General features: G+C 35.0%; 2 protein-coding genes across 4 annotated transcripts; one reads left to right on the top strand and one right to left on the bottom strand.

The window, feature by feature from the left end:
• Window positions 1-1,294: 1,294 nt before the first annotated feature.
• On the top strand, window positions 1,295-8,539 carry LOC136229194 (uncharacterized). 3 transcript variants are annotated; one of them, XM_066017807.1, is made up of 6 exons: window positions 1,336-1,920; window positions 2,386-2,398; window positions 2,834-2,849; window positions 3,598-3,995; window positions 5,516-5,673; window positions 7,211-8,539. In XM_066017807.1, exons 1-6 carry the CDS (start codon window positions 1,540-1,542, stop codon window positions 7,568-7,570), a joined length of 1,326 nt encoding a protein of 441 aa, XP_065873879.1. In that variant the 5' UTR covers window positions 1,336-1,539; the 3' UTR covers window positions 7,571-8,539. The 3 variants fall into 3 exon arrangements, with proteins under 3 accessions (XP_065873876.1, XP_065873879.1, XP_065873878.1); XM_066017804.1 differs by lacking the exons at window positions 2,386-2,398; window positions 2,834-2,849 and having other exon boundaries at window positions 1,295-1,434; window positions 3,574-3,995; XM_066017806.1 differs by lacking the exon at window positions 1,336-1,920 and having other exon boundaries at window positions 1,970-3,995.
• Window positions 8,540-10,861: 2,322 nt separating this feature from the next.
• LOC136229069 (beta-glucuronosyltransferase GlcAT14A) lies at window positions 10,862-18,485 on the bottom strand. Its single transcript, XM_066017634.1, has 4 exons — window positions 16,510-18,485; window positions 12,557-12,632; window positions 12,114-12,229; window positions 10,862-11,508 (listed from the first exon to the last, which is right to left on the bottom strand). Exons 1-4 carry the CDS (start codon window positions 17,099-17,101, stop codon window positions 11,000-11,002), a joined length of 1,293 nt encoding a protein of 430 aa, XP_065873706.1. The 5' UTR covers window positions 17,102-18,485; the 3' UTR covers window positions 10,862-10,999.
• Window positions 18,486-19,392: the final 907 nt, after the last annotated feature.

The raw sequence follows: 19,392 nt of genomic DNA, 5'->3' as shown, positions 1-19,392 counted from the left end.
AAAAACCATTAATTGAGTCTCGTTCTAAATAAAAATCACCAGTTAAAGCATAGTCAAAAATCATTCGGTTGTTGAACAATTTCAGATCTTTTTCTCCAAACTTATTTTGAACTAATATAGATATTATTACAGTCTATATGAAATAGTCACAGTTTTTATTTTAGAATAAAATAAAAATTCAAATGATAATTTTTACTTAATTTAAGGATTTAATTGATGATTTTAATAATTTAGAGTCCTAATTGACTTTGAAGCTTTAATAAAAACGTAAATGAATGTAATGCCTTAAATAAAGGGTCAAATACATGAATATCATAATTAAGTACAAAATTACAACTATATCCTATCACTAAACTTAATTCTTAATATACCATTATTCTTTATATATTATGATTTTACACCACAATTTAAAAAATCTAGACTCCAATTTATAAAGGGTTTTGCTATTTACCGCTCTCAAATTACTTATCACTGCCCCCATTTAGACAATTTTACATTTTGCATAAAAAATTTGCAAAACTGGAAAAAAAAATTGAGAAAAAATTTTAAAATTTGGCCTAAACGGATGGCGCGTTCCCTCCGACCCATGGCGGGAACGGATGGCGCATTCCCCCCGACCCATTGTGGGAGCGAATGTGCCATCCGTTCTTGCCATGAGTCGGGCGGATGTCGCATCCGCCCCACCATGGGCCGGAGGGAACGCGCCATCCGTTTAGGTCAAATTTTGAAAAATGCAAAATTCTTCAATTTTTAGTGACAAAAAATATTAAATCGTTCAATTTTTTGTGATGAAAATTGCAAAATTTTTTAATTTTTTGTGACGAAAAATGCAAAATTGTCATAAAAATATGTATTATTTTCATGAGTTCTTTGATTAAAAAAATGTAAATTTTAATGTTTCCGACTCGTAATCATTCATTTTCGGAGTTCGGATTGTCACACAAATTATTTTCATTATTTCAATTATTATTGTTCGGATTTATGATTTTGGAGAGAGAACTTTCAGTTTTTGATCAAAATTATGAGAATGACAAAAAACTCTAATGGGACGGTGATACATAATTTGGAGGCGGTATTTAGCAGCTCATAGATTCTAGATTTTTAATTTATAAATTTTAATCTTTAAAATATATTAAAAGTACTGATTTTACTGATTTGATATAATCTAAAATTATAATTTGACATAGTTGTAAATAGTTTTTAAAAAATGAATTTCTGTGTAATTTTCCGTTTTAAAAAGTTCTCCAATAAATTAGGTAAATGAAAGCCCAGTTGCCCATCAAGTTGGGTTCCATTGGTGGGCTAAATCTAGTCGAACTCATAACCAGACAGTTACTCTCAACGAATCAACAACCGCCACTGGTTCCTAACTCCCTATTGAAGGCCATGGTCTCTCATGCTATCTCCGCCGCCAGTTTGTTCCTCTACAAGCAGGTAGCAACAATTCTATCCTCTCTTCAAAATCTTCAAATTCCATCATCTATTTTCACTGTTATCATCATACATAGATAGTAGTGTGTCACATTGCGAAATCTTTCTATGGAGTCTCAATTTCAGACTAATTCAGTCGAAGATATCTTCGAATCTTCTCTCAATTTAGAGGAAACGCATTTGAGAGAAGGATATGACGAAGGTTACAAACATGGTATAGTCGAAGGGAAAGACGAGGCTCGCGATGTTGGCCTTAAGTTAGGGTTCGAAGTCGGAGAAGAACTTGGATTCTACAGAGGCTGTGTTGATATCTGGAAATCGGCGATTCGGGTTGAACCAACGGCGTTCTCGGCCCGGATTCAGAAGTCGATTAAGCAAATGGAGGATTTGCTTGAGAAATACCCGTTATCGGATCCGGAGGATGATAGTGTACAAGGAATTATGGATTCTTTGAGGTTGAAGTTTCGGATTATACGAGCTGGTTTGGGTGTGAAATTGGAGTATGATGGATATCCTAAACCTAACAATGCTGAATTTTGAGTTTTGTGTACAGGTTTTTGAAGGTGTGAAGGATATAGGATTTCGAATTGCTTGTTAAAATTACTTCTATATGATAGCTTTTTTTCTTTACTAGACATAAAAAAGAAGGGCTCCAACTTTCAGTTAGGGTGTCAAAATGGATTATCATAATGGTATTATGTGTCAAAATTGACAGCTTTAATTTCATTGCTGCTGTGATTTTGGTCTTTGGGCTGATAATGTTACTTGACATCTATATATACTAAGCAGCTATCTCAAGTTTGATTTCAGTGTAAGTGAATGCAAAAACTTATGGTGACTTCATGATTATGGTTTTGGCATTTCTTTTCAAGCACATCAAGAGAGAATATGGATTCTAATACTAATATGTACCTTAGGTAAGATGGATTAATGATGGTTTTGGAAATTGGAAAGTACAGCAAACTTAGTGATGTCCTTCGATCCATAGGGTAGGATGAACAAGCTGAACTGGAGTCAACAAACTGTTAAAAAGGCGTCAGTGTTTTACTAAGAAGGAAGTAAAACAGAGTAAAGACAGAAAAACTGGATCAATTCACCACCAGGATCAAATTCTTTCTTATGGAGCTGTCGGAGCCGGCCCAAGCGAAGATCGGCATTTATGTCCCTTTGCCTCTTTAGGAATGGCTATTTATAGATGCATATCGAAAGATATGAAAGATACATAGTCTCTACGTGTTAACATCTGATTGGCTCATAATTCCGTGTGTTTTTGTGTCTTTTTCCTTTACCATATATCACAGGTGCTTCTTAGAGATTAGGAGTGTGCATTTGAAATCCTGTTTTTTTATTGGGACACGTGTCCTGGCGGTTAGCCTTTTGTACAAGACACGTCATCACTTAGGATTTGTTTGGTTCGAGTGTTGTGTGTTTAGTGTTAGTTGTTTGTTGTTGTTGTTAGCTTATAGATGTTAGTTGATTTTCCTTTCAAATAGCCATCAACAGTTGTTTCTCAATAAACACTTTTATATCAAATGTCAACAATGTTGATTTGTATATTAAGGATAGCAATTGTTTATCATGGCTCAGCATCCAATTTCATTTTCTTGGCATGTTTTTTCATCTCTGTTTCTGCTTTAAACACATATATAGCTAATTACAGATTTTCAGTAAGTTAAGCACTGATGGTCTCTAAATTTTAGTTTTCTTTCAATAAAACAATTGAACTTCATATTTGATTTCAATAAAGTCATTCTGGCCAATATGGGTATAAAAACTCACTAGTGTATTGACGTGGCACAGAAGATAGTCGACTGCATACTAACCAAGTGCCATCATCGGGCAAGGACATGGCCGTCATAGAAGTTAGACATTTCCAACCAGGCTCTTACTTGACATGTAGTCTTGTCTTCCATGTTACGTCAACATTCCAGTGAGTTTTGGTATACAAATTGGCCATAATGACTTTATTGAAAACAAATGTGAAGTTCGGTAACTTTATTTAATGAACTTTGTGAAACAGACACAAAACTTAAGAGAACATCAGTGCAATTTACCCGGATTGCCTCACATATTATGATCCCCTATAACAATGGAATTCTTGATGTTGTTCTTCCTATCATCTCAATAGTTCTCCTTCTGCAGTTTGTAAAAGAGTAGTAGCAGAAGAACCATGTTGAAGTGGACTCTTGCCTGCTGCAAAGTATACATATCGGAAAGCCGAAACAAGGCTGCTTTGGAGTTGATTGAAAAAGCTGCAAAGCTATTCCCTCAAGCACCAATTGTGAACAAGTTTGAAGATGTGACTTACAATAGAGTTGGTTATACTCTTGTTTCAAGTGTGGCTTCAAAGCCATCATCATTAAGTTCATGTCCTTTGAAGAGTGCTGTGCTTGCCATGGTTAAAGCTGCTGTGGAAGCTATTAATCTTGAGCAGCATTGTGGAACTCATCCTCGTCTTGGTGTTGTTGACCATATTTGCTTTCATCCTTTAGCACAAGCTTCGTTGGACCAAGCAGCTGGGATTGCAAAATCTTTGGCAGTTGATGTTGGCTCCACACTTCAAGGTATGAACTATTTGAAATTATTCTAGTATCATCTAGTAGTAGTCTAGAGAAAAAAAAAAGGCTCCTGGAATTGAGGGGATAAGGTATTACTATAGTTTAAGTGCCAATTTAGCCCTAACGTACGAAATAGCATCATTTTAGCTTCAACGTTTGTAAAATAGTGCAATTATAGCTCTAGGTAATGATGGTACTTTATGCCTCAACGTTTGTAACCAGTGTGTGGGAAAAAAAATTCTGCTAAATCGAACTCTCAAAATTGAGCTAAACTACAGAAATAAGATTAGATCGTTTTGAACAAACTTAGAAAATTTATCCTCTATCGTATATTAATTAAGTTGGATTTATTAATTAAAGGCAAAAAACATTATTAGGCCCGTGATCTTTCATTTTTTGGTTTATTAAGCCTTTGATCTTTTATTTGAATACATTAAGCTCTTGATCATTTATTTTTTGTCTCATTAAGCCCGATGACCAAAAAGAGTAATTTTGAACATAAAATTTGGTTAACTGACGGTTATTCATTGCACTTGCATTCGAAATTTGTATTTTTTTTACTGTTTAAAAGTAGTTTTGGATGTGTAATGTGGCTATAAGAAAACTGTAAAAACCGAAACTCTAAATTTTTTTTTTTTTAATAATTTCAAATACATATAAAGTTAATAACGTTTTTTAACAGAATTACATATTCACAACTTACTAATTTGGTCATCAATGGTTTAATGAGACCAAAAATAAAAGATCAAGGGGTCAATGAACCAAAATATAAAAGATCGGAGGCCTAATAATGCTTTTTGCGTTAATTAAATACAAGCTCAATGAACTAATTAACTACTCCCAACTTTAATTGGCTGGAGACAGGGGCCGGAATCATCCATGGTAGGCGGCCCGGGGGCTTGGTCCACCCCTGTGTTTGCCCTGGCCCCAAGTTCCATTACCCAGGGATGTAATTGCACCCCTTTTCAAACGTTTAGGCCAAAATGGTGTTATTTTGTATGTTGAGGGCCTTGAGGCTAAATTGGTACTTCCCCAAAAACCTTGACGCTATTTTAGTATATTTTATATGATCAGTACACGTTAAGTCATCTTTTTTCTTGCTATAAAACGTGGGTTTATGAAAATTAATTAGAATAATGGACTTATTATAGAATAAATAAACAGTGGAATCAATAAATAAGGGGCAACAATGTCTTTTCTCTAATATCCTTAATTTCTATACAACTCTCTAAAACGACATGTAATATGAAACGGAGGGAGTAATATAAATACATGAAAATATGATAATCTTGTGAATCGTGTCTGTCAGTCTGGTTGTTTCTTAGAAATGGTCACTCCTACCTAAAATATGGGTAAGATAATCCCTAGGTCACTATTTACAATCATGATTCAGCTGCATACTCTAAATTGTAGTCTTATTTCTTTGGTTAAACTGATAGAGAGATATTGGGTGGTGAATTTTAAATGCCCCCCTGGTACTAAGCCTATTTTGTTGGAGTGCTAATGTTCGTGAATGTAGCTTGCAGTCCCTACTTTTCTATATGGAGCGGCCAGTGAACAAGGAAAGACACTTGCATCAATCAGGAGAGAACTAGGTTATTTCAGGCCAAATTCTGGAAACCAATGGACCGGTGGACCAAAATCAGGGTCCTTGCCAATCAAACCAGATGAAGGTCCATCTCAGGTATTCCAAGGGCAATGGGACAGTAGGTCGTGGAGGGTCTGTCGACCCCCCAACTCTTGGAGAGAACTTAAAAAAACGAAATTGAAATTACAGACGAAAAATTTTCGTTGCTAAATGCAATATTTCCGTGTGTCAAATGCATCGTTGCTCATTGAGCTTTCAGAGTTGTCTCAAAATGGTCACTCAATTTTAATTCGTCTCAATAAAATCATGAGTTAAATGCACCATTGGTCATTGAACTTACATGGTTGTCTTAAAATGATCATATGATTTCAATTTGTGTCAATAAAATCACTCGGCGATTTCGGTAATTAAGGCATTGTTTGGATGGGGGTAGTAAGGTAAGGTAAGGTAAGTGAAGTGTATGAAATAACTTGTTGTGTTTGGATAGAAGTTAAGGTAAGTGGTGGTTTAATAATGTAATTGTGTTTGGTTTGATGGTAAGGTAAGGTAATATATTTTTAAATTATTTTTATATCCAAACAATGTCTTATTTTAAAATAAAACATAGAGGACAATTTTGGAAAAGAAAGATCTGTCACTTGCCTACCCTTCAATTTGGAGTGTAAAGAAAATTAGTCAAATTTCACCTCAAATACCCTCACTATTACATTCAATTACACCTCAAAACAAACAAGATTACCTACCCTCACTTACTTTAAATACCCTCATCCAAACAAGTTGTAATGAGTCAATTCAGATCTCCGACTGAAGTGACATGTGGTAGCCACGTGCTGGTTATTTTTATGAAAAAATACTAAATTTTGTTTTTTTTTTATAAAAATAATCAACATATGGTAGCCATGTGACGCATATGTAGATGTCATGTGTTGTTTCGGTCCAAGAAGTTGACTCATGCTGATGTGTCATCCATGTTATTATTCTATTGCCTTTTAATTATTAAAATCACCGGATTGACCTAATTGAGACAAAACTCAAAGTTGAGTAGGCTTATTTAGACAAATTGAAGTTGAGTGTCCATTTTGAGACAACCATGTAAATACATTTAACCCATTAAATCATTCAAATTTTGTCTCAATAAAGTTACTTCAGCGACTTTCAAGACTGAAGAAGTGATGTGGCTGTCACATAAGTAGTTGTCAACTTTTGACGCTGACCCAAACGACACGTGGCTGTCATTTAGATGACACATCGCTGTTACCTAGTCAACGAAACGACACCTATCAGCTAGGTGGCAGCTACGTGTTGTTTCGGTCAGTGGAAAATGTTTATTTGTGCTGACGCAGAAGCCACATCATATTTCAGCTACGTGTTGTTTCGGTCAGTGGAAAATGTTTATTTGTGCTGACGCAGAAGCCACATCATATTTCAAAGTTAGAATGACTTTACGTTGAATGACCAATGGTGCATTTAACCCATATTTCCGTTCATAATTTCACTCTCCAACGAGACATCAATGACGAACTCTGAATGGAATTATCCATCACTGATGCTTAGTACCAAAAAAAACTGTAACTTTTAACATATTTTCATCCGTTAACTTTCCCAGTATTTGTCTTTGGCTCCGTCACTACAGGTATCCGAAACAAAGGGTGCAGTTTTAATTGGAGCAACTCAATGGGTTGACAATTACAATGTACCTATCTTAACTACAGACATAGCTGCTGTTCGGAGAATTGCAAAACGAGTTAGTGGAAGAGGAGGTGGACTTGACTCAGTACAAACCATGGCATTAACTCATGGTGATGGTGTTATTGAGGTTGCTTGTAATTTGTTGGAACCCAATAAAGTGGGAGGTCAAAGAGTTCAGAAAGAAATTGAAAGAGTTGCAGAGGAACAAGGTTTGATTGCAGGGATGGGATATTTTACTGATTTTTCACAGGAAAAGTTAATCGAAAGTTACTTATCCAGTGACGGAATCAGGATTCACCGATAGAGTTGTTTTCTGGTGATTTATAGGTTGCTCAATTGATACTTTTTGGGGTCTTTTGTGAAAAAAAATAATAATAATTAAAGCTTCATAAACAGTTTCGATGAAGTTTTTGGTGATCTGCACCGTAATCCCCCTTAGATCCGTCACTGGAGGGGTAATTGTTTTAGTAAGGAAGTTCCAATCTATTGTAGTAGTGTTCACATGTTCCTTATTGAATTCGAATTGTTAGGATCTATATGAATACTATTGTCTACCGTATTGATTAAATTTGACTGTAAATGACCCAATTCTATGAGAATTGTGTCGGGGTAGGAAGAAGTGAGTGAGAAGCAGTTCAAAAGATGATAATGGGCTAGGAATATGTTTGTGCTTAAGTCGGGTTGGGCTCAACAGGTTTTCGCCTAAACACGCCTAGTCTTAGTCTGCTGTGGAGACACTTTGAAAGTTTAGTAGGTTATGGGACACTTTGATTCAGATGACAAATCAAGCTTTTTGGACAAATTCAAAGCTAGATGATGTATTAAGCCAGAAATAAAATTTGAAATTACAAACGAAAATTTCCGTTTGTAATTTCACTCTGTAATGGGATTTGACATCAGCAAAGAAATCTACAACGGAATTAGCTGTTGCTGGTTCTTAATCCCAAAAAAAAAAACTGTAATTTTAACATATTTTCATCCATTAACCTTCCGATTTCCGAGTATTTGTTTTTGGCTCCGTCACCGCAGGTATCCGCAGCAAAAGGTGCAGTTTTAATTGGAGCAACTCAGTGGGTTGACAATTACAATGTCCCTATCTTAACTACAGACATAGCTGCTGTTCGGAGAATTGCAAAACGAGTTAGTGGAAAAGTATTTGGTTCGATTAATTATATGTTGTAAACCGACACATTCACCGGCGTAGGGGTGAGCAAACTCTGATACTAACCGATATCAGAAACCGAATCGAAAAAGTATTTGGTTCGATTAATTATTTAGTTTTAGTCTGTTCGTTTTTACTTTAGGCAGTTATCCCAGATACAATTTCAATACAACCAAAACCGAACCAAATTATTTAAATTGATTTTCTTAACAATTTTTTTGTATGTAAACTGAACATACAAAAAAGATTTAAAATGACAGATACAATAATCAAGTTTTTAATTGTGTCCATGAAAAAAATTAGTGTCATTTTTGTCTACCTTCTCTAAGAAAAAATGTTCATCAGCAGGTCTGCAAAAAAAATTTTGATAAATTTTGGTTAATTTTAGGGTAATTAATTTATTAGTCCCTATATTTTGAAAAAACACACTGTTTGGTCTCTGTATTTTTAAAAATACACGGTAAGATTCTTAACCTTTTTCTCGATGAACTGTTTAGTCCCTAACGTTTTTCTTGGTGAACTGTTTAGTCTCTGTCGTTAGACTCTCATGAAGATTCTGTTAGTCAATTTGGATTAGCAGAAACATCTTTCGTCATCAGTGAAGCAGTTGGCAATAAACATGAGTTGAGAATTGGGAGGAGGAAATTAAACTCACCATCGAGAATAAGAGGATTTCTACCTTCAATTCTAACAGAAAGAGTAAGCGAGAGAGATTTGAGTCGATTTCTACCTTCAATTCAAACATGAAGAGTGAGCATGAGTGATTCGATTATGGGTTAGGGATTCAATCATTTCTCAAATTTTTTTGTGAGCGCGAGTTGTGAGAAAAAGACATAGAGGTATGAATTGCTTTTGACTAATAAATAGTAAAGGGTAATTTAGTCATTTCCGAATTCATAAACGGTAAAAATCTAACAAACAGACAGAAGGACTAAACAGTTCCTGAGAAAAAGGTTAGAGACCTTACCGTATGTTTTTGAAAATACATGGACTAAACAGTGTATTTTGTCAAAATATAGAAATTAATAAATTAATTACCCTTAATTTTATTATATTCGATTAATAACCGAACTTACTTTGTTTTTTCCACCATTGGATGGTGATGAACTTTGACAAAGTAAGCTCATCCAATGGTAGAAAAAACAAAGTAAAGCTTACTTTGTCGAAAACAAAATAAGCATAGAAGACACCTTTTATTGTATTCTGTTCAGTTTAGTTAGGTTATCATGGCCAAGTATATTATGGTTCAATTAACCGAATCGATTAACTCAGTTCGGTTACTATGCTCAACCTGTGTACAGCTCTAGCAGATAAGTGCAAGTATTGAAAAAAGCTTAGTTATTTTGAAAAAGTTCTATTAACCCCTAAACAATTGACTCTTTAATTTATTAACCCTCTAAACTTTTTTAAATCGATTTATCGCTCCCTAAACTTACTTAAAGTGTGCACATTTCGATTTTTTCAAAATTTCTGTTTACACCATGTGAATTTTATAGATTAATAGTTCAATTTAAACAAAATTGAACATTTTAAAAACATAAGACAATTAATCACTTTATGGAGAAATTAATCATTAGCAGGTTTGCAAATTTTTTCTTGATAAATTTTGGTTAATTTTATTACAATTCAATTACTAATCCAACCGAACCAGAAAATTTCTATAAGTAACCGTTTGATTATACATTGTATTCTGTTCAATTTGGTTCTCGTGGTTAACCATATTATGGTTCAATTAACAGAATCGGTTAACTCAGTTCGGTTACTATGCTCAGATGCAAGTATTGAAAAAGGCTGAATACTTCTTTAGCCCCGATACTTATATAAAAAAGTCAACTATCCCTATATTTTTGAAAAAATTCTATTAATCTCCTAAACTTATTTAAAATGACAAATTAACTCTTTAAAATGAACTTATTAACCCTCTCTAAAAACTCTTTGAACTTGCTTAAAGTGTACATATTTCAACTTTTCTGAAATTTCTGCTTACTCCGCCATGTGAATTTTAAAGGTAAATAGGTCACTTTAAACAAGTTCAAAAGGTAAATTGAACATTTTAAAAGTCAGGTTAAATACGCCATCGGTCATTTACATGATTATCTCAAAATGGTCACTCAACTTCAATTTGTCTCAATAAAATCACTCAACTTTGAATCTTATTTCAATTAAGTCACTCCAGCAATTAAAAGGGTTCAGAATGATGACATGAGTAACAAATCAGTATGAGTCAAAAAATATGAGTTTACTCAGACTGACGTGTCAACCATAATGCATTTTAACCACTGAAATTGCCGGAGTAGCCTAATTGAGATAAAACTCAAAGTTTAGTGGTTTTATTGAGACAAATTGAAGTTGAATGGCCATTTTGAGACAACTATGTAATTTCAGTGACCAACGGTGCATTTAACCCTTTAAAACTCTAAGGGCGCATTTGACTTTTTGGACAACTACGGGGGCTAAATTGAAAAACTTAAAAGTAAAGAAATAAAGAACAAAAATAGATGAACTGGTTTTTTCTTCTTGAACTCTATGGATATGCCATTTACACTTTGGAGTTAATCAAATTCACCTTTGTCATGAACACTGCTTGTTCCGAAACTCTTCCGATAACAATGTGCGAAGCAGTTGCTGCAATCTCTCGGCACCCGGACCAGGCGTAAACACCGAATAATTCCCCCGCACAGAGCACGGATCAGCATCCCCGTCTGAGCTCCCAATACACCATGCTCCTGGTGCAAACCGGTTTGTACGGCCTAGTAGTTCTTTATCGATCTTGTCCAAAACCGGGTCGTTCCTAGCGAACTTCCTCGCAAATGGTGCATTGCTTTTAACCATTTTTTCGAAGTCTTTCATGGTTAACGAGATAGGATGCTGTTTCGGAGGAGTATCCCAAGCAATGTAGTGAAGATCATGGCTTATAGCCGTGTTCCGGAACTCGTCATTGTTGCAAATAAGAGTGTGGAAGTATCCTTCCGGCGAGGAGATGAAGTTTGTGTAATACATTAGGAGAGTTCGCGGAAGATTCTCCCATCCGACTATACTGTATTCTAGGAAGGATCGGGTTAGCATTATCCACGCCGAACCTGTGCACCATGAGCAACAAAAACTCTTAAATGTAATGTAACGTAACGAATCGAATCCAATCTATGTTGCACGGAAACTCTTTTTCATTAGCGTTTCCGCGTTTCGTATCCTTTTCCGTTTCCATTACCGTTTTCTAGCTAATTTTTCTTAGAAATAACGTTTCCCGGTATCTGTTTCCGCTTCGTTTCCCGTTTCCGTGCATCATAGAATCCAATTGCTTAATAAGAAGGCCAAAAAGCATAATTAAGCACCTGAACTCTACATGTTTTAAGGATCAAGCCCCTGATCAATTATTTTTCCACATTGAGCTCTTGATCATTGATTTTGTTATGGATTTGGCATTTATTTAACTTTTCTGTCGAGTTTGCATTCTCCTTCCCATTTTGTGATTTTTTAGCATTAGAATCCTCAAATCGATCTTCTCCTCTCCCAAACTCGACTGAAAAGTTAAATAAGGGCCAAATCCATAACAAAAACAATAATCAAGGGCTCAATGTAGAAAAATAACTGATCAGGGGCTTGATTCTCAAAACAAGTAAAGTCCAGGGGCTTAAATATGCTTTTTGCCTAATAAGAACTAGTACAGCTGAATGGATATGCATACCAGTAAACAACTTAAAGGAAGTAGGAAGTGATCGGCGTTGAGAAGTCAAAGCAAGGTCGGATTTCTTCGATAAGTACAGTCCCGGATCAATAATAATCGGTTTCGCCCTTTGGTTCCTGCAGAAAGATGGAACATTTCATGAAATTGAAAGGAATATCTTCTACTGAAGTGAGCTGAGTTTTCGAATCACTTAGGCTCTGTTCTTTTTTACTGGAAAAAAAAAAAAAAAAACTGAACTGAATGCTAGTGAACTGAACTGAAGTCTACTGAAACTAAAATAATAATATAATTCTTTAAAAATAGCCATAATTAAAATAAAAAGTTTATAATAATAATAATAAAAAAATTTATAATTATAGTAAGTAATTATAAGTTACTGAACTTAATGCTACTGAACTGAACTTATTGATAATGAAATTAAGTAATAAAGAACAAGGTCTTACAGTTTCCATCCGGTAATATGCATATGCTCAATGAAGTTAAGATTTCGGGACAAATTGGAGAACACATGGAGTAAATCTGCAGGTAAAAAACAATCAGATTTCGACCATCCTATACGAAAATCTAATTAATCTGAAAACATGAACCAATTCGAATATTCCTATGGACATCGAATGAGCTATCCTGAGATTATTCGATGAATTGCGTAAAAGATTCATCCAAAAACATGTTCTCACAAGTTCAACCATACAACTAATCTATAGCAAGTCCACAAGACTACGAAGAAACCATTGAAGAAAATAGTGCAGATAGAACATTTTGACAGTAGTATATCATGTAGAACGTTTTGACAGTAGCATATGAATGACGTATCACATTCCATTATCGAGACCTAAATCGGTACCTTTTTTAAACGTTAAACCTATATTGATGCTATTTTGTACATGGAACCTAAATTGATACTTCCCCAAAAACTATAGGTTTATTTTGGTACCTTATCCCGAATATATATAATGCAATGTGCATGTTATGATTCATTCAAAAGGTCAGTGCATCAAAAACCTCGTATGACAAAAATATAAAACGCCTAAACCATACGCAACCCCCTGAACTTGTCAATTTTGGTCATTTTGCCCCCTGAACTTACGGGACGACCTATTTCCCCCCTCAACTATTTAAAAGTGGTATTAGCAACCCCCTCTTTTCATTGTAACGGAAACAAGATGAAGTTTTGAAAAGAGGGGGCTGCTAATACCACTTTTAAATAGTTGAAGGGGTAAATAGGTCGTCCCGTAAGTTCAGAGGGAAAAATGACCAAAAGTAACAAGTTCACGAGGCAGCATAAGGTTTAGACCAATATAAAACAAAGCAGTACCAGTACCAGAAAACTAGCTCAAAAGACTAGAATTGCCTCAGTAGCTTTGCTAATTAAACAATGCGGGGGTATCTAACAATCTAACAAAACCTAATTAAATCAAATTGAGACACTGAACGACAACTTTAATTGGTATCAAATTGTATATAATGCAATCAATCATTGCAATGAGTATGTTATGATTCATTCAAAAGGTCAGTGCACGGAAACTCTTCTTCATTAGCGTTTCCGGTTTCGTTTCTATTTCCATTTCAGTTTCCATTACCGTTAGCTATATTTTTTTTAGAAATAACATTTCACAACGTCAGTTTCCATTTCCGTTTCAAATTTGTCAGTTTCCATTTCCGTTTCAAATTTGTCAGTTTCCATTTCCGTGCAACATAGTCAATGCATCAAAAACCTTCACATGACGAAAATATAAAAGGCTTGATACATTAGTTGCTACCTGAACTTGTCTAAAAAACTTGATTGGCACCCTGAACATACACAGTGCCTCATCAGCCCTCTGAACTTGCTTAAATTGTCATGATTAAGTCCCTAAATCTATAAAAACGGTCTAAAAAATAGAAAGTGAATTTGTTTTAAAGATTTAGAATCGCGAACTAGACCTTTATTTTTTAAGTTTTGAATTTTGTTTTTTACAAATTCAGACATATTGAAATGTATATCACTTTAAACAAGTTCACAAGGCTAATGTATCTGTAAACAAATTCAAGCGGCCAATAGGTCATTTTAAACAAATTTAATTGGCCAATAGATTACTTTAAGCAAATTGAATGGGTTAACGAGACACTAGTTTAGGGGCCAATCAAGCTTTAGTTCAGAAGAGTATTATTAAGCAAATATAAAATAAGGCAGTACCAGAAAAGCAAGCAACAACAATTAGATCGAAATATGTACCAACAATTCGTTTCTGTTTCGTTTCTTAGCTATATTTTTTTAGAAATAACATTTCCTAGTGTCCTATCTATATTTTTGGCTTAAAACATCTTTATCTCCCTCTACTTGTCCAAAAAAATCAACTGCCCTGTACTTTGAAAAAGTTCTATTTACCCCCTGAACTTGCTTAAAGTGTACACATTTCAACTTTTCTAAACTCTCTCCTTACTCCTCCACGTGGATTTTAGAGGGTTAAGATGTCACTTTAAACAAGTTCAGGGGTAAATTGAACATTTTAAAAGTATACAGGACAATTGACATTTTTAGACAAGTACATGGGATAGGGTAAATTACACCCATGGCCACTGGACTTTACACTTTTTAACACAGGTGGTTACTCAACTTTAACTGACTCCTCAAAGTGACCGTTAACGACCTGAAATATTCAAGAATTAAAGTCGTTCAGAACGACATTTACTATGAAACCATATTTTTTATTTTCCAAAATCACCATTTTTGAAGCTTTCTCTCTCTCCTAATCAAACAACAACTAAATGAACTCAAAACTAAAATTTTCAAGAATTAAAGTTCCTTAGAATATCATTAACTCTTCAAATTTTTTATTTTGAGACCTTCAACAGTCATTTTAAGGCATTGAGTAGCCATCGGTGTTAAAAAGTGTAAAGATCAGTGTGGCCATACCGTTAAGAATTGAACTTCAGTGACCACAATATTAAAATAGGTAAAGTTCAGAGGCCATGGGGATAGGGATGTATTAAGCCTATATTTTTCTTAGAACTAACATTTCTCTGTGTCCGTTTCTGTTCAGATTCCATGCAACATAGTCGGTGCATCAAAATCCTTCATATGAAAAAAAAACACTATGTTGCACGGAAACGGATACCGGAAAACGTTATTTCTAAAAAAAATTAGCTAGGAAACGGTAACGGAAAAGAAACATAAAAGGGATAAGGCGCAAAAACACCACTAACATTTACAGTCATGAGCAATTTTACCTCTAACGTCTAAAATGGTGCAATTTTACCTCTAACATTAGCAATTAAGAGCAATTTTTTACCCTAACATTGACAAGCTTGGTCAATTTGAGTAATTATTCATTAAACTGTCTTCTCAGTCATGAATCTTGTCATCTACGCTTCACATAGCACCATTTTATCACTCATTAATAACATATCACAAACATATGATTAGATGTAAAATTTTTTTAAAAAAATTAATGTATTTTGTACGAGTTGTACAAAAAAAATTTCAAAAATTTCGCCAAATTTATAAATATTAATCTCCAATTATATTATTAAATCACAAAAAATATGAAATATCTTTTTAGAACCAACTATATGCAAGTGTTTTACAATAATGTCGGAAATTGACCTAACTTGCGAATGTTAAAGGTAAAATGGTTCTTAACTGTCAACGTTAAGGGTAAAATTGCACCATTTTAGATGGGCTTAAAGCACTATTTGGCCCTTGATCTATTCAAAATTTTGTCATTTGACCCCTGGTCTATCCCAATTGGTGAAATTTCACCCAATTGTATTCAAACTTTAACCAAATCGTTATCTTATTGATAAGTAATGATATTTTGACCCTTGAACTTAATGGATTTTAATTTAAGATTTTTTTTTTCTTTTTTAATCTAATTAATTATTTCCACATAATGTGGCAAAAATAACTTTGAGAAATATCACGTTTCACAAGTTCAAGTATCAAAATATTGTTACTTGTCAATGAGATAACGATTCCGTTAAGTATTCATACAAATTGGGTGAAATTTCATCAAATGGGATAGGTCAGGGGCCACATGTGACCAAGTAATAGGTCAATGACCAAATGACAAAATTTTGGATAGGTCAGGGCCAAAGAATGCTTTAAACCTTTTAGATATTAGGGGTATAATTGCTCGTGGCTATAAGCGTTAGGGGTACCTTATAAAAAGGGTGGCCCGGTGCACTACATGTCCCCGCTAAGCGAGGGTCCGAGGAGGGGTCCCACCACAAGGGTGTACTGGGAGCAAGCCTTCCCCTGCCAATTTTTTGGCAAGAGGCCGCTCCTAAGACTCAAACCCGACGTTTACCGTTGGGCCAAGGCTCGCCCTCTAGGGGTACCTTATCCCAACATAAAATAAGGCAGTCGCAGAAAAGCAAAGCAAGCAACAACAATTAGGTAGAAATATGTACCAACCATCTTGTGTAACAAGAGGATAATCTGAAGCACTGAGATTAATAAACCAGTCCCATTCCAAGCTTTCTCTAAGCATTATTGCAATAGCTTGAAGTGTACAAGCTATCATAGTCGGTCCCTTATACGTCACCAAATTAGACTGTGCCATAACCCTAACATTCCCAACTTCAACAAATGTAACATCATTCTTCACAGACACTCCAAGTTCCAATCTTTCCCGGGCGGGCGCCTCGAGATCCAAGTGTAAAATGTACTGATTTCTTGGATGATATATTGCTTGCAATGTCCTCATCATTCTTCTGCTATCCCCCTTTGTACCTGAAATCAGATATGCTAATCTAGGTGCTTCTAATTTGGGATTCTCACTTGAATTGGACAAGTTTAAGTCTGATTCGACGAAATACCGACTTGAATCCTCCGTGATAGTGTCGAATTGTAACTGATTTTCACCATAAGGAGAGGTAAATACTCCAAATGTAGCTGATAATAATAAGGTTATGGATATAAGTAGGCTTGCAAAGAAGGGGATGAACCATTTTCTATCATTGAAAACCCTTCCTGAGTGGAAATTTGCATTCTTTTTCATGCCCATAAATGGGGTTTTGGAGGTTTCAATTCCCAATTTCTGGGAGGAAGATAGTGGAGTAAGAGGCGAATAGAAGTAAAGAGGTTCTGTAACAGAACCAAAGCTTTCTTTTTAGGTAAATGAATAACATTCAAGCTAAGATTTTGAAGGAATTGTGCTAAATTTGGGAATATAATGCATGCCAGTAATCAAAATCCCTAGAAAACCCCCAAATCAAAGATTGAAAGACCCCAAATCAAAGCTCAAAAACCCCCAAATCAAAGGTTGAAAAGGCCTCAAATCAAAGCTCAAAACCCCCAAATCAAAGATGGAAAAGTCCCCAAATCAAAGCTCAAAACCCCCAAATCAAAGATTGAAAAGCCCCCAAATCAAAGCTCAAAACCCCCAAATCAAAGATTGAAAAGCTAGCTTCAATTAAAGCCTAAGACTAGCTTCAGACAAGGAAATGTAGACAAGGAAATGGGTTTTTTGAGGATATCAATTCCCAATTTCTAGGAGGAAGAAAGTGAAGTAAGAGGCAAATAGAAGCAAAGAGGTTCTGTAACAGAGCCAACACCTTCTTTTTAGGTAAATGAATAACATTCAAGCTAAGATTTTGAAGCAAATGTGCTAAATTTGGAAATATAATGCATACCAATAATCAAAACCCCCAAATGATTCCTAATTAAGAACTAAGCTCAAAAACCCCCAAATCAAAAATTTAAAAGCTAGCTTCAATTAAAGCCTAACACTAGCTTCGGACAAGGAAATGTAGACAATGAAATAGGGTTTTTCAGGATATCAATTCCCAATTTCTAGGAGGAAGAAAGTGAAGTAAGAGCTAAATAGAAGCAAAAACCCTTCTTTTTAGGTAAATGGACAACATTCAAGCTAAGATTTTGAAGCAAATGAGCTAAATTTGGGCATACCAATAATCAAAACCCCCAAATGATTGCTAATTAAGGACTAACCTCAAAAACCCACAAATCAAAGATTGAAAAGCTAGCTTCAGACAAGGAAAGGTAAAGCAAACAAAAAGAACTCACAATTTTAGGGATTTGCTCTAATCTGCCAGATCCAATTTACCCAATTTATCCAAAGCAAAAAAGAAGTTTCAGATGCTTAGAGTTGAAGTTTCAGATGCTTAAAATGCAAGAGATTTCTAGAAAAACAGGAAGAGCAATAAATGGAGATACCTATTAAAAAAAGGCGGGGCTTTTAGAAGAAAAGAGAGAGATTTAAAGGTTGAATCAGCTGGTATAATTCTTGTTTGGGAGGAGAGAAAAAAAAACCCAGAGAGGAAAAGAAAGATACGACTAAGAAAAGTAATGGGTCCGTATTTGGGTAGCTGAGACTTTTGCAGCTGATGGGTATTTTGATGTATCTGTAAGAAAGAAAGCTATGGTTTTTATTTTTACCTTATTTATTACAGCTAAAAGATGGTCCAGCGGTTTTTAATGTAGAAGACACACACACGATGTAGTTTGACTTTGGGTCTTAAATGTTCTTTTTATAAAGAAAGTTGAGTAAATTTTCTAGAATTTTTGCTGAGAAATAGTTTTGGATTAATTAGGATGAAATCCCACGAAACAAATAGTGTTAGATTTTTTTTTTTTTTTCGACAACCAAATAAGCATATATTAAGACTCAAGAATAAGCATATTACAAATAAAATCAGGGTACAGAAAACCACTCACCCCGATGTAAAGGTAAAATACTACTTCTAGCTAATAAATGAGCAACAAAATTTGCGGAACGACAGACAAATCGAATAGAGCAGTTAGAATACTCGTTTAATGAAAACTGACAATTATTGGCTAAGGCGTTAAAAGGAGATGAAACCTCTAACGGGCGGACCATAGACTGTACCACGATCAAAGAATCTGATTCAATGATTACATCTTTCCATCCACGGTTTTTGATCCAACTGAGAGCTTCACGGACCGATAGCGCTTCAATGAACGATGCATCTTGATAATTCTGCAAGGTAGCATTTTTAGCTGCAACAAACCGGCCCAACTCGTCCCGAACGATACACCCAAACCCAGCCACATTCTCGTCCGCAAACGAAGCACCATCCACATTCAGTTTTAGAAAACCTACTGGAGGATGCTGCCACACCGTCGGGCTCGGCACAGCCGAACTGCATGAAGGAGAAGCCGACGTCTGAAGTAAGACGAACTTTGTCAGACTTCAAAACTGCCAATCCTATTTCCTTTTAAAAAGTGTAACTCAATTTACTGTGTCTATTGAATTTTACACATTTAACATCGTAGTTATTGAATTTCAATTTTTAATAGCCACTGAATTATACATTT

Source organism: Euphorbia lathyris, chromosome 5, assembly GCF_963576675.1.
Source record: "Euphorbia lathyris chromosome 5, ddEupLath1.1, whole genome shotgun sequence".
Taxonomy (NCBI): domain Eukaryota; kingdom Viridiplantae; phylum Streptophyta; class Magnoliopsida; order Malpighiales; family Euphorbiaceae; genus Euphorbia; species Euphorbia lathyris.
This window is presented reverse-complemented; position numbering and strand designations above follow the sequence as displayed.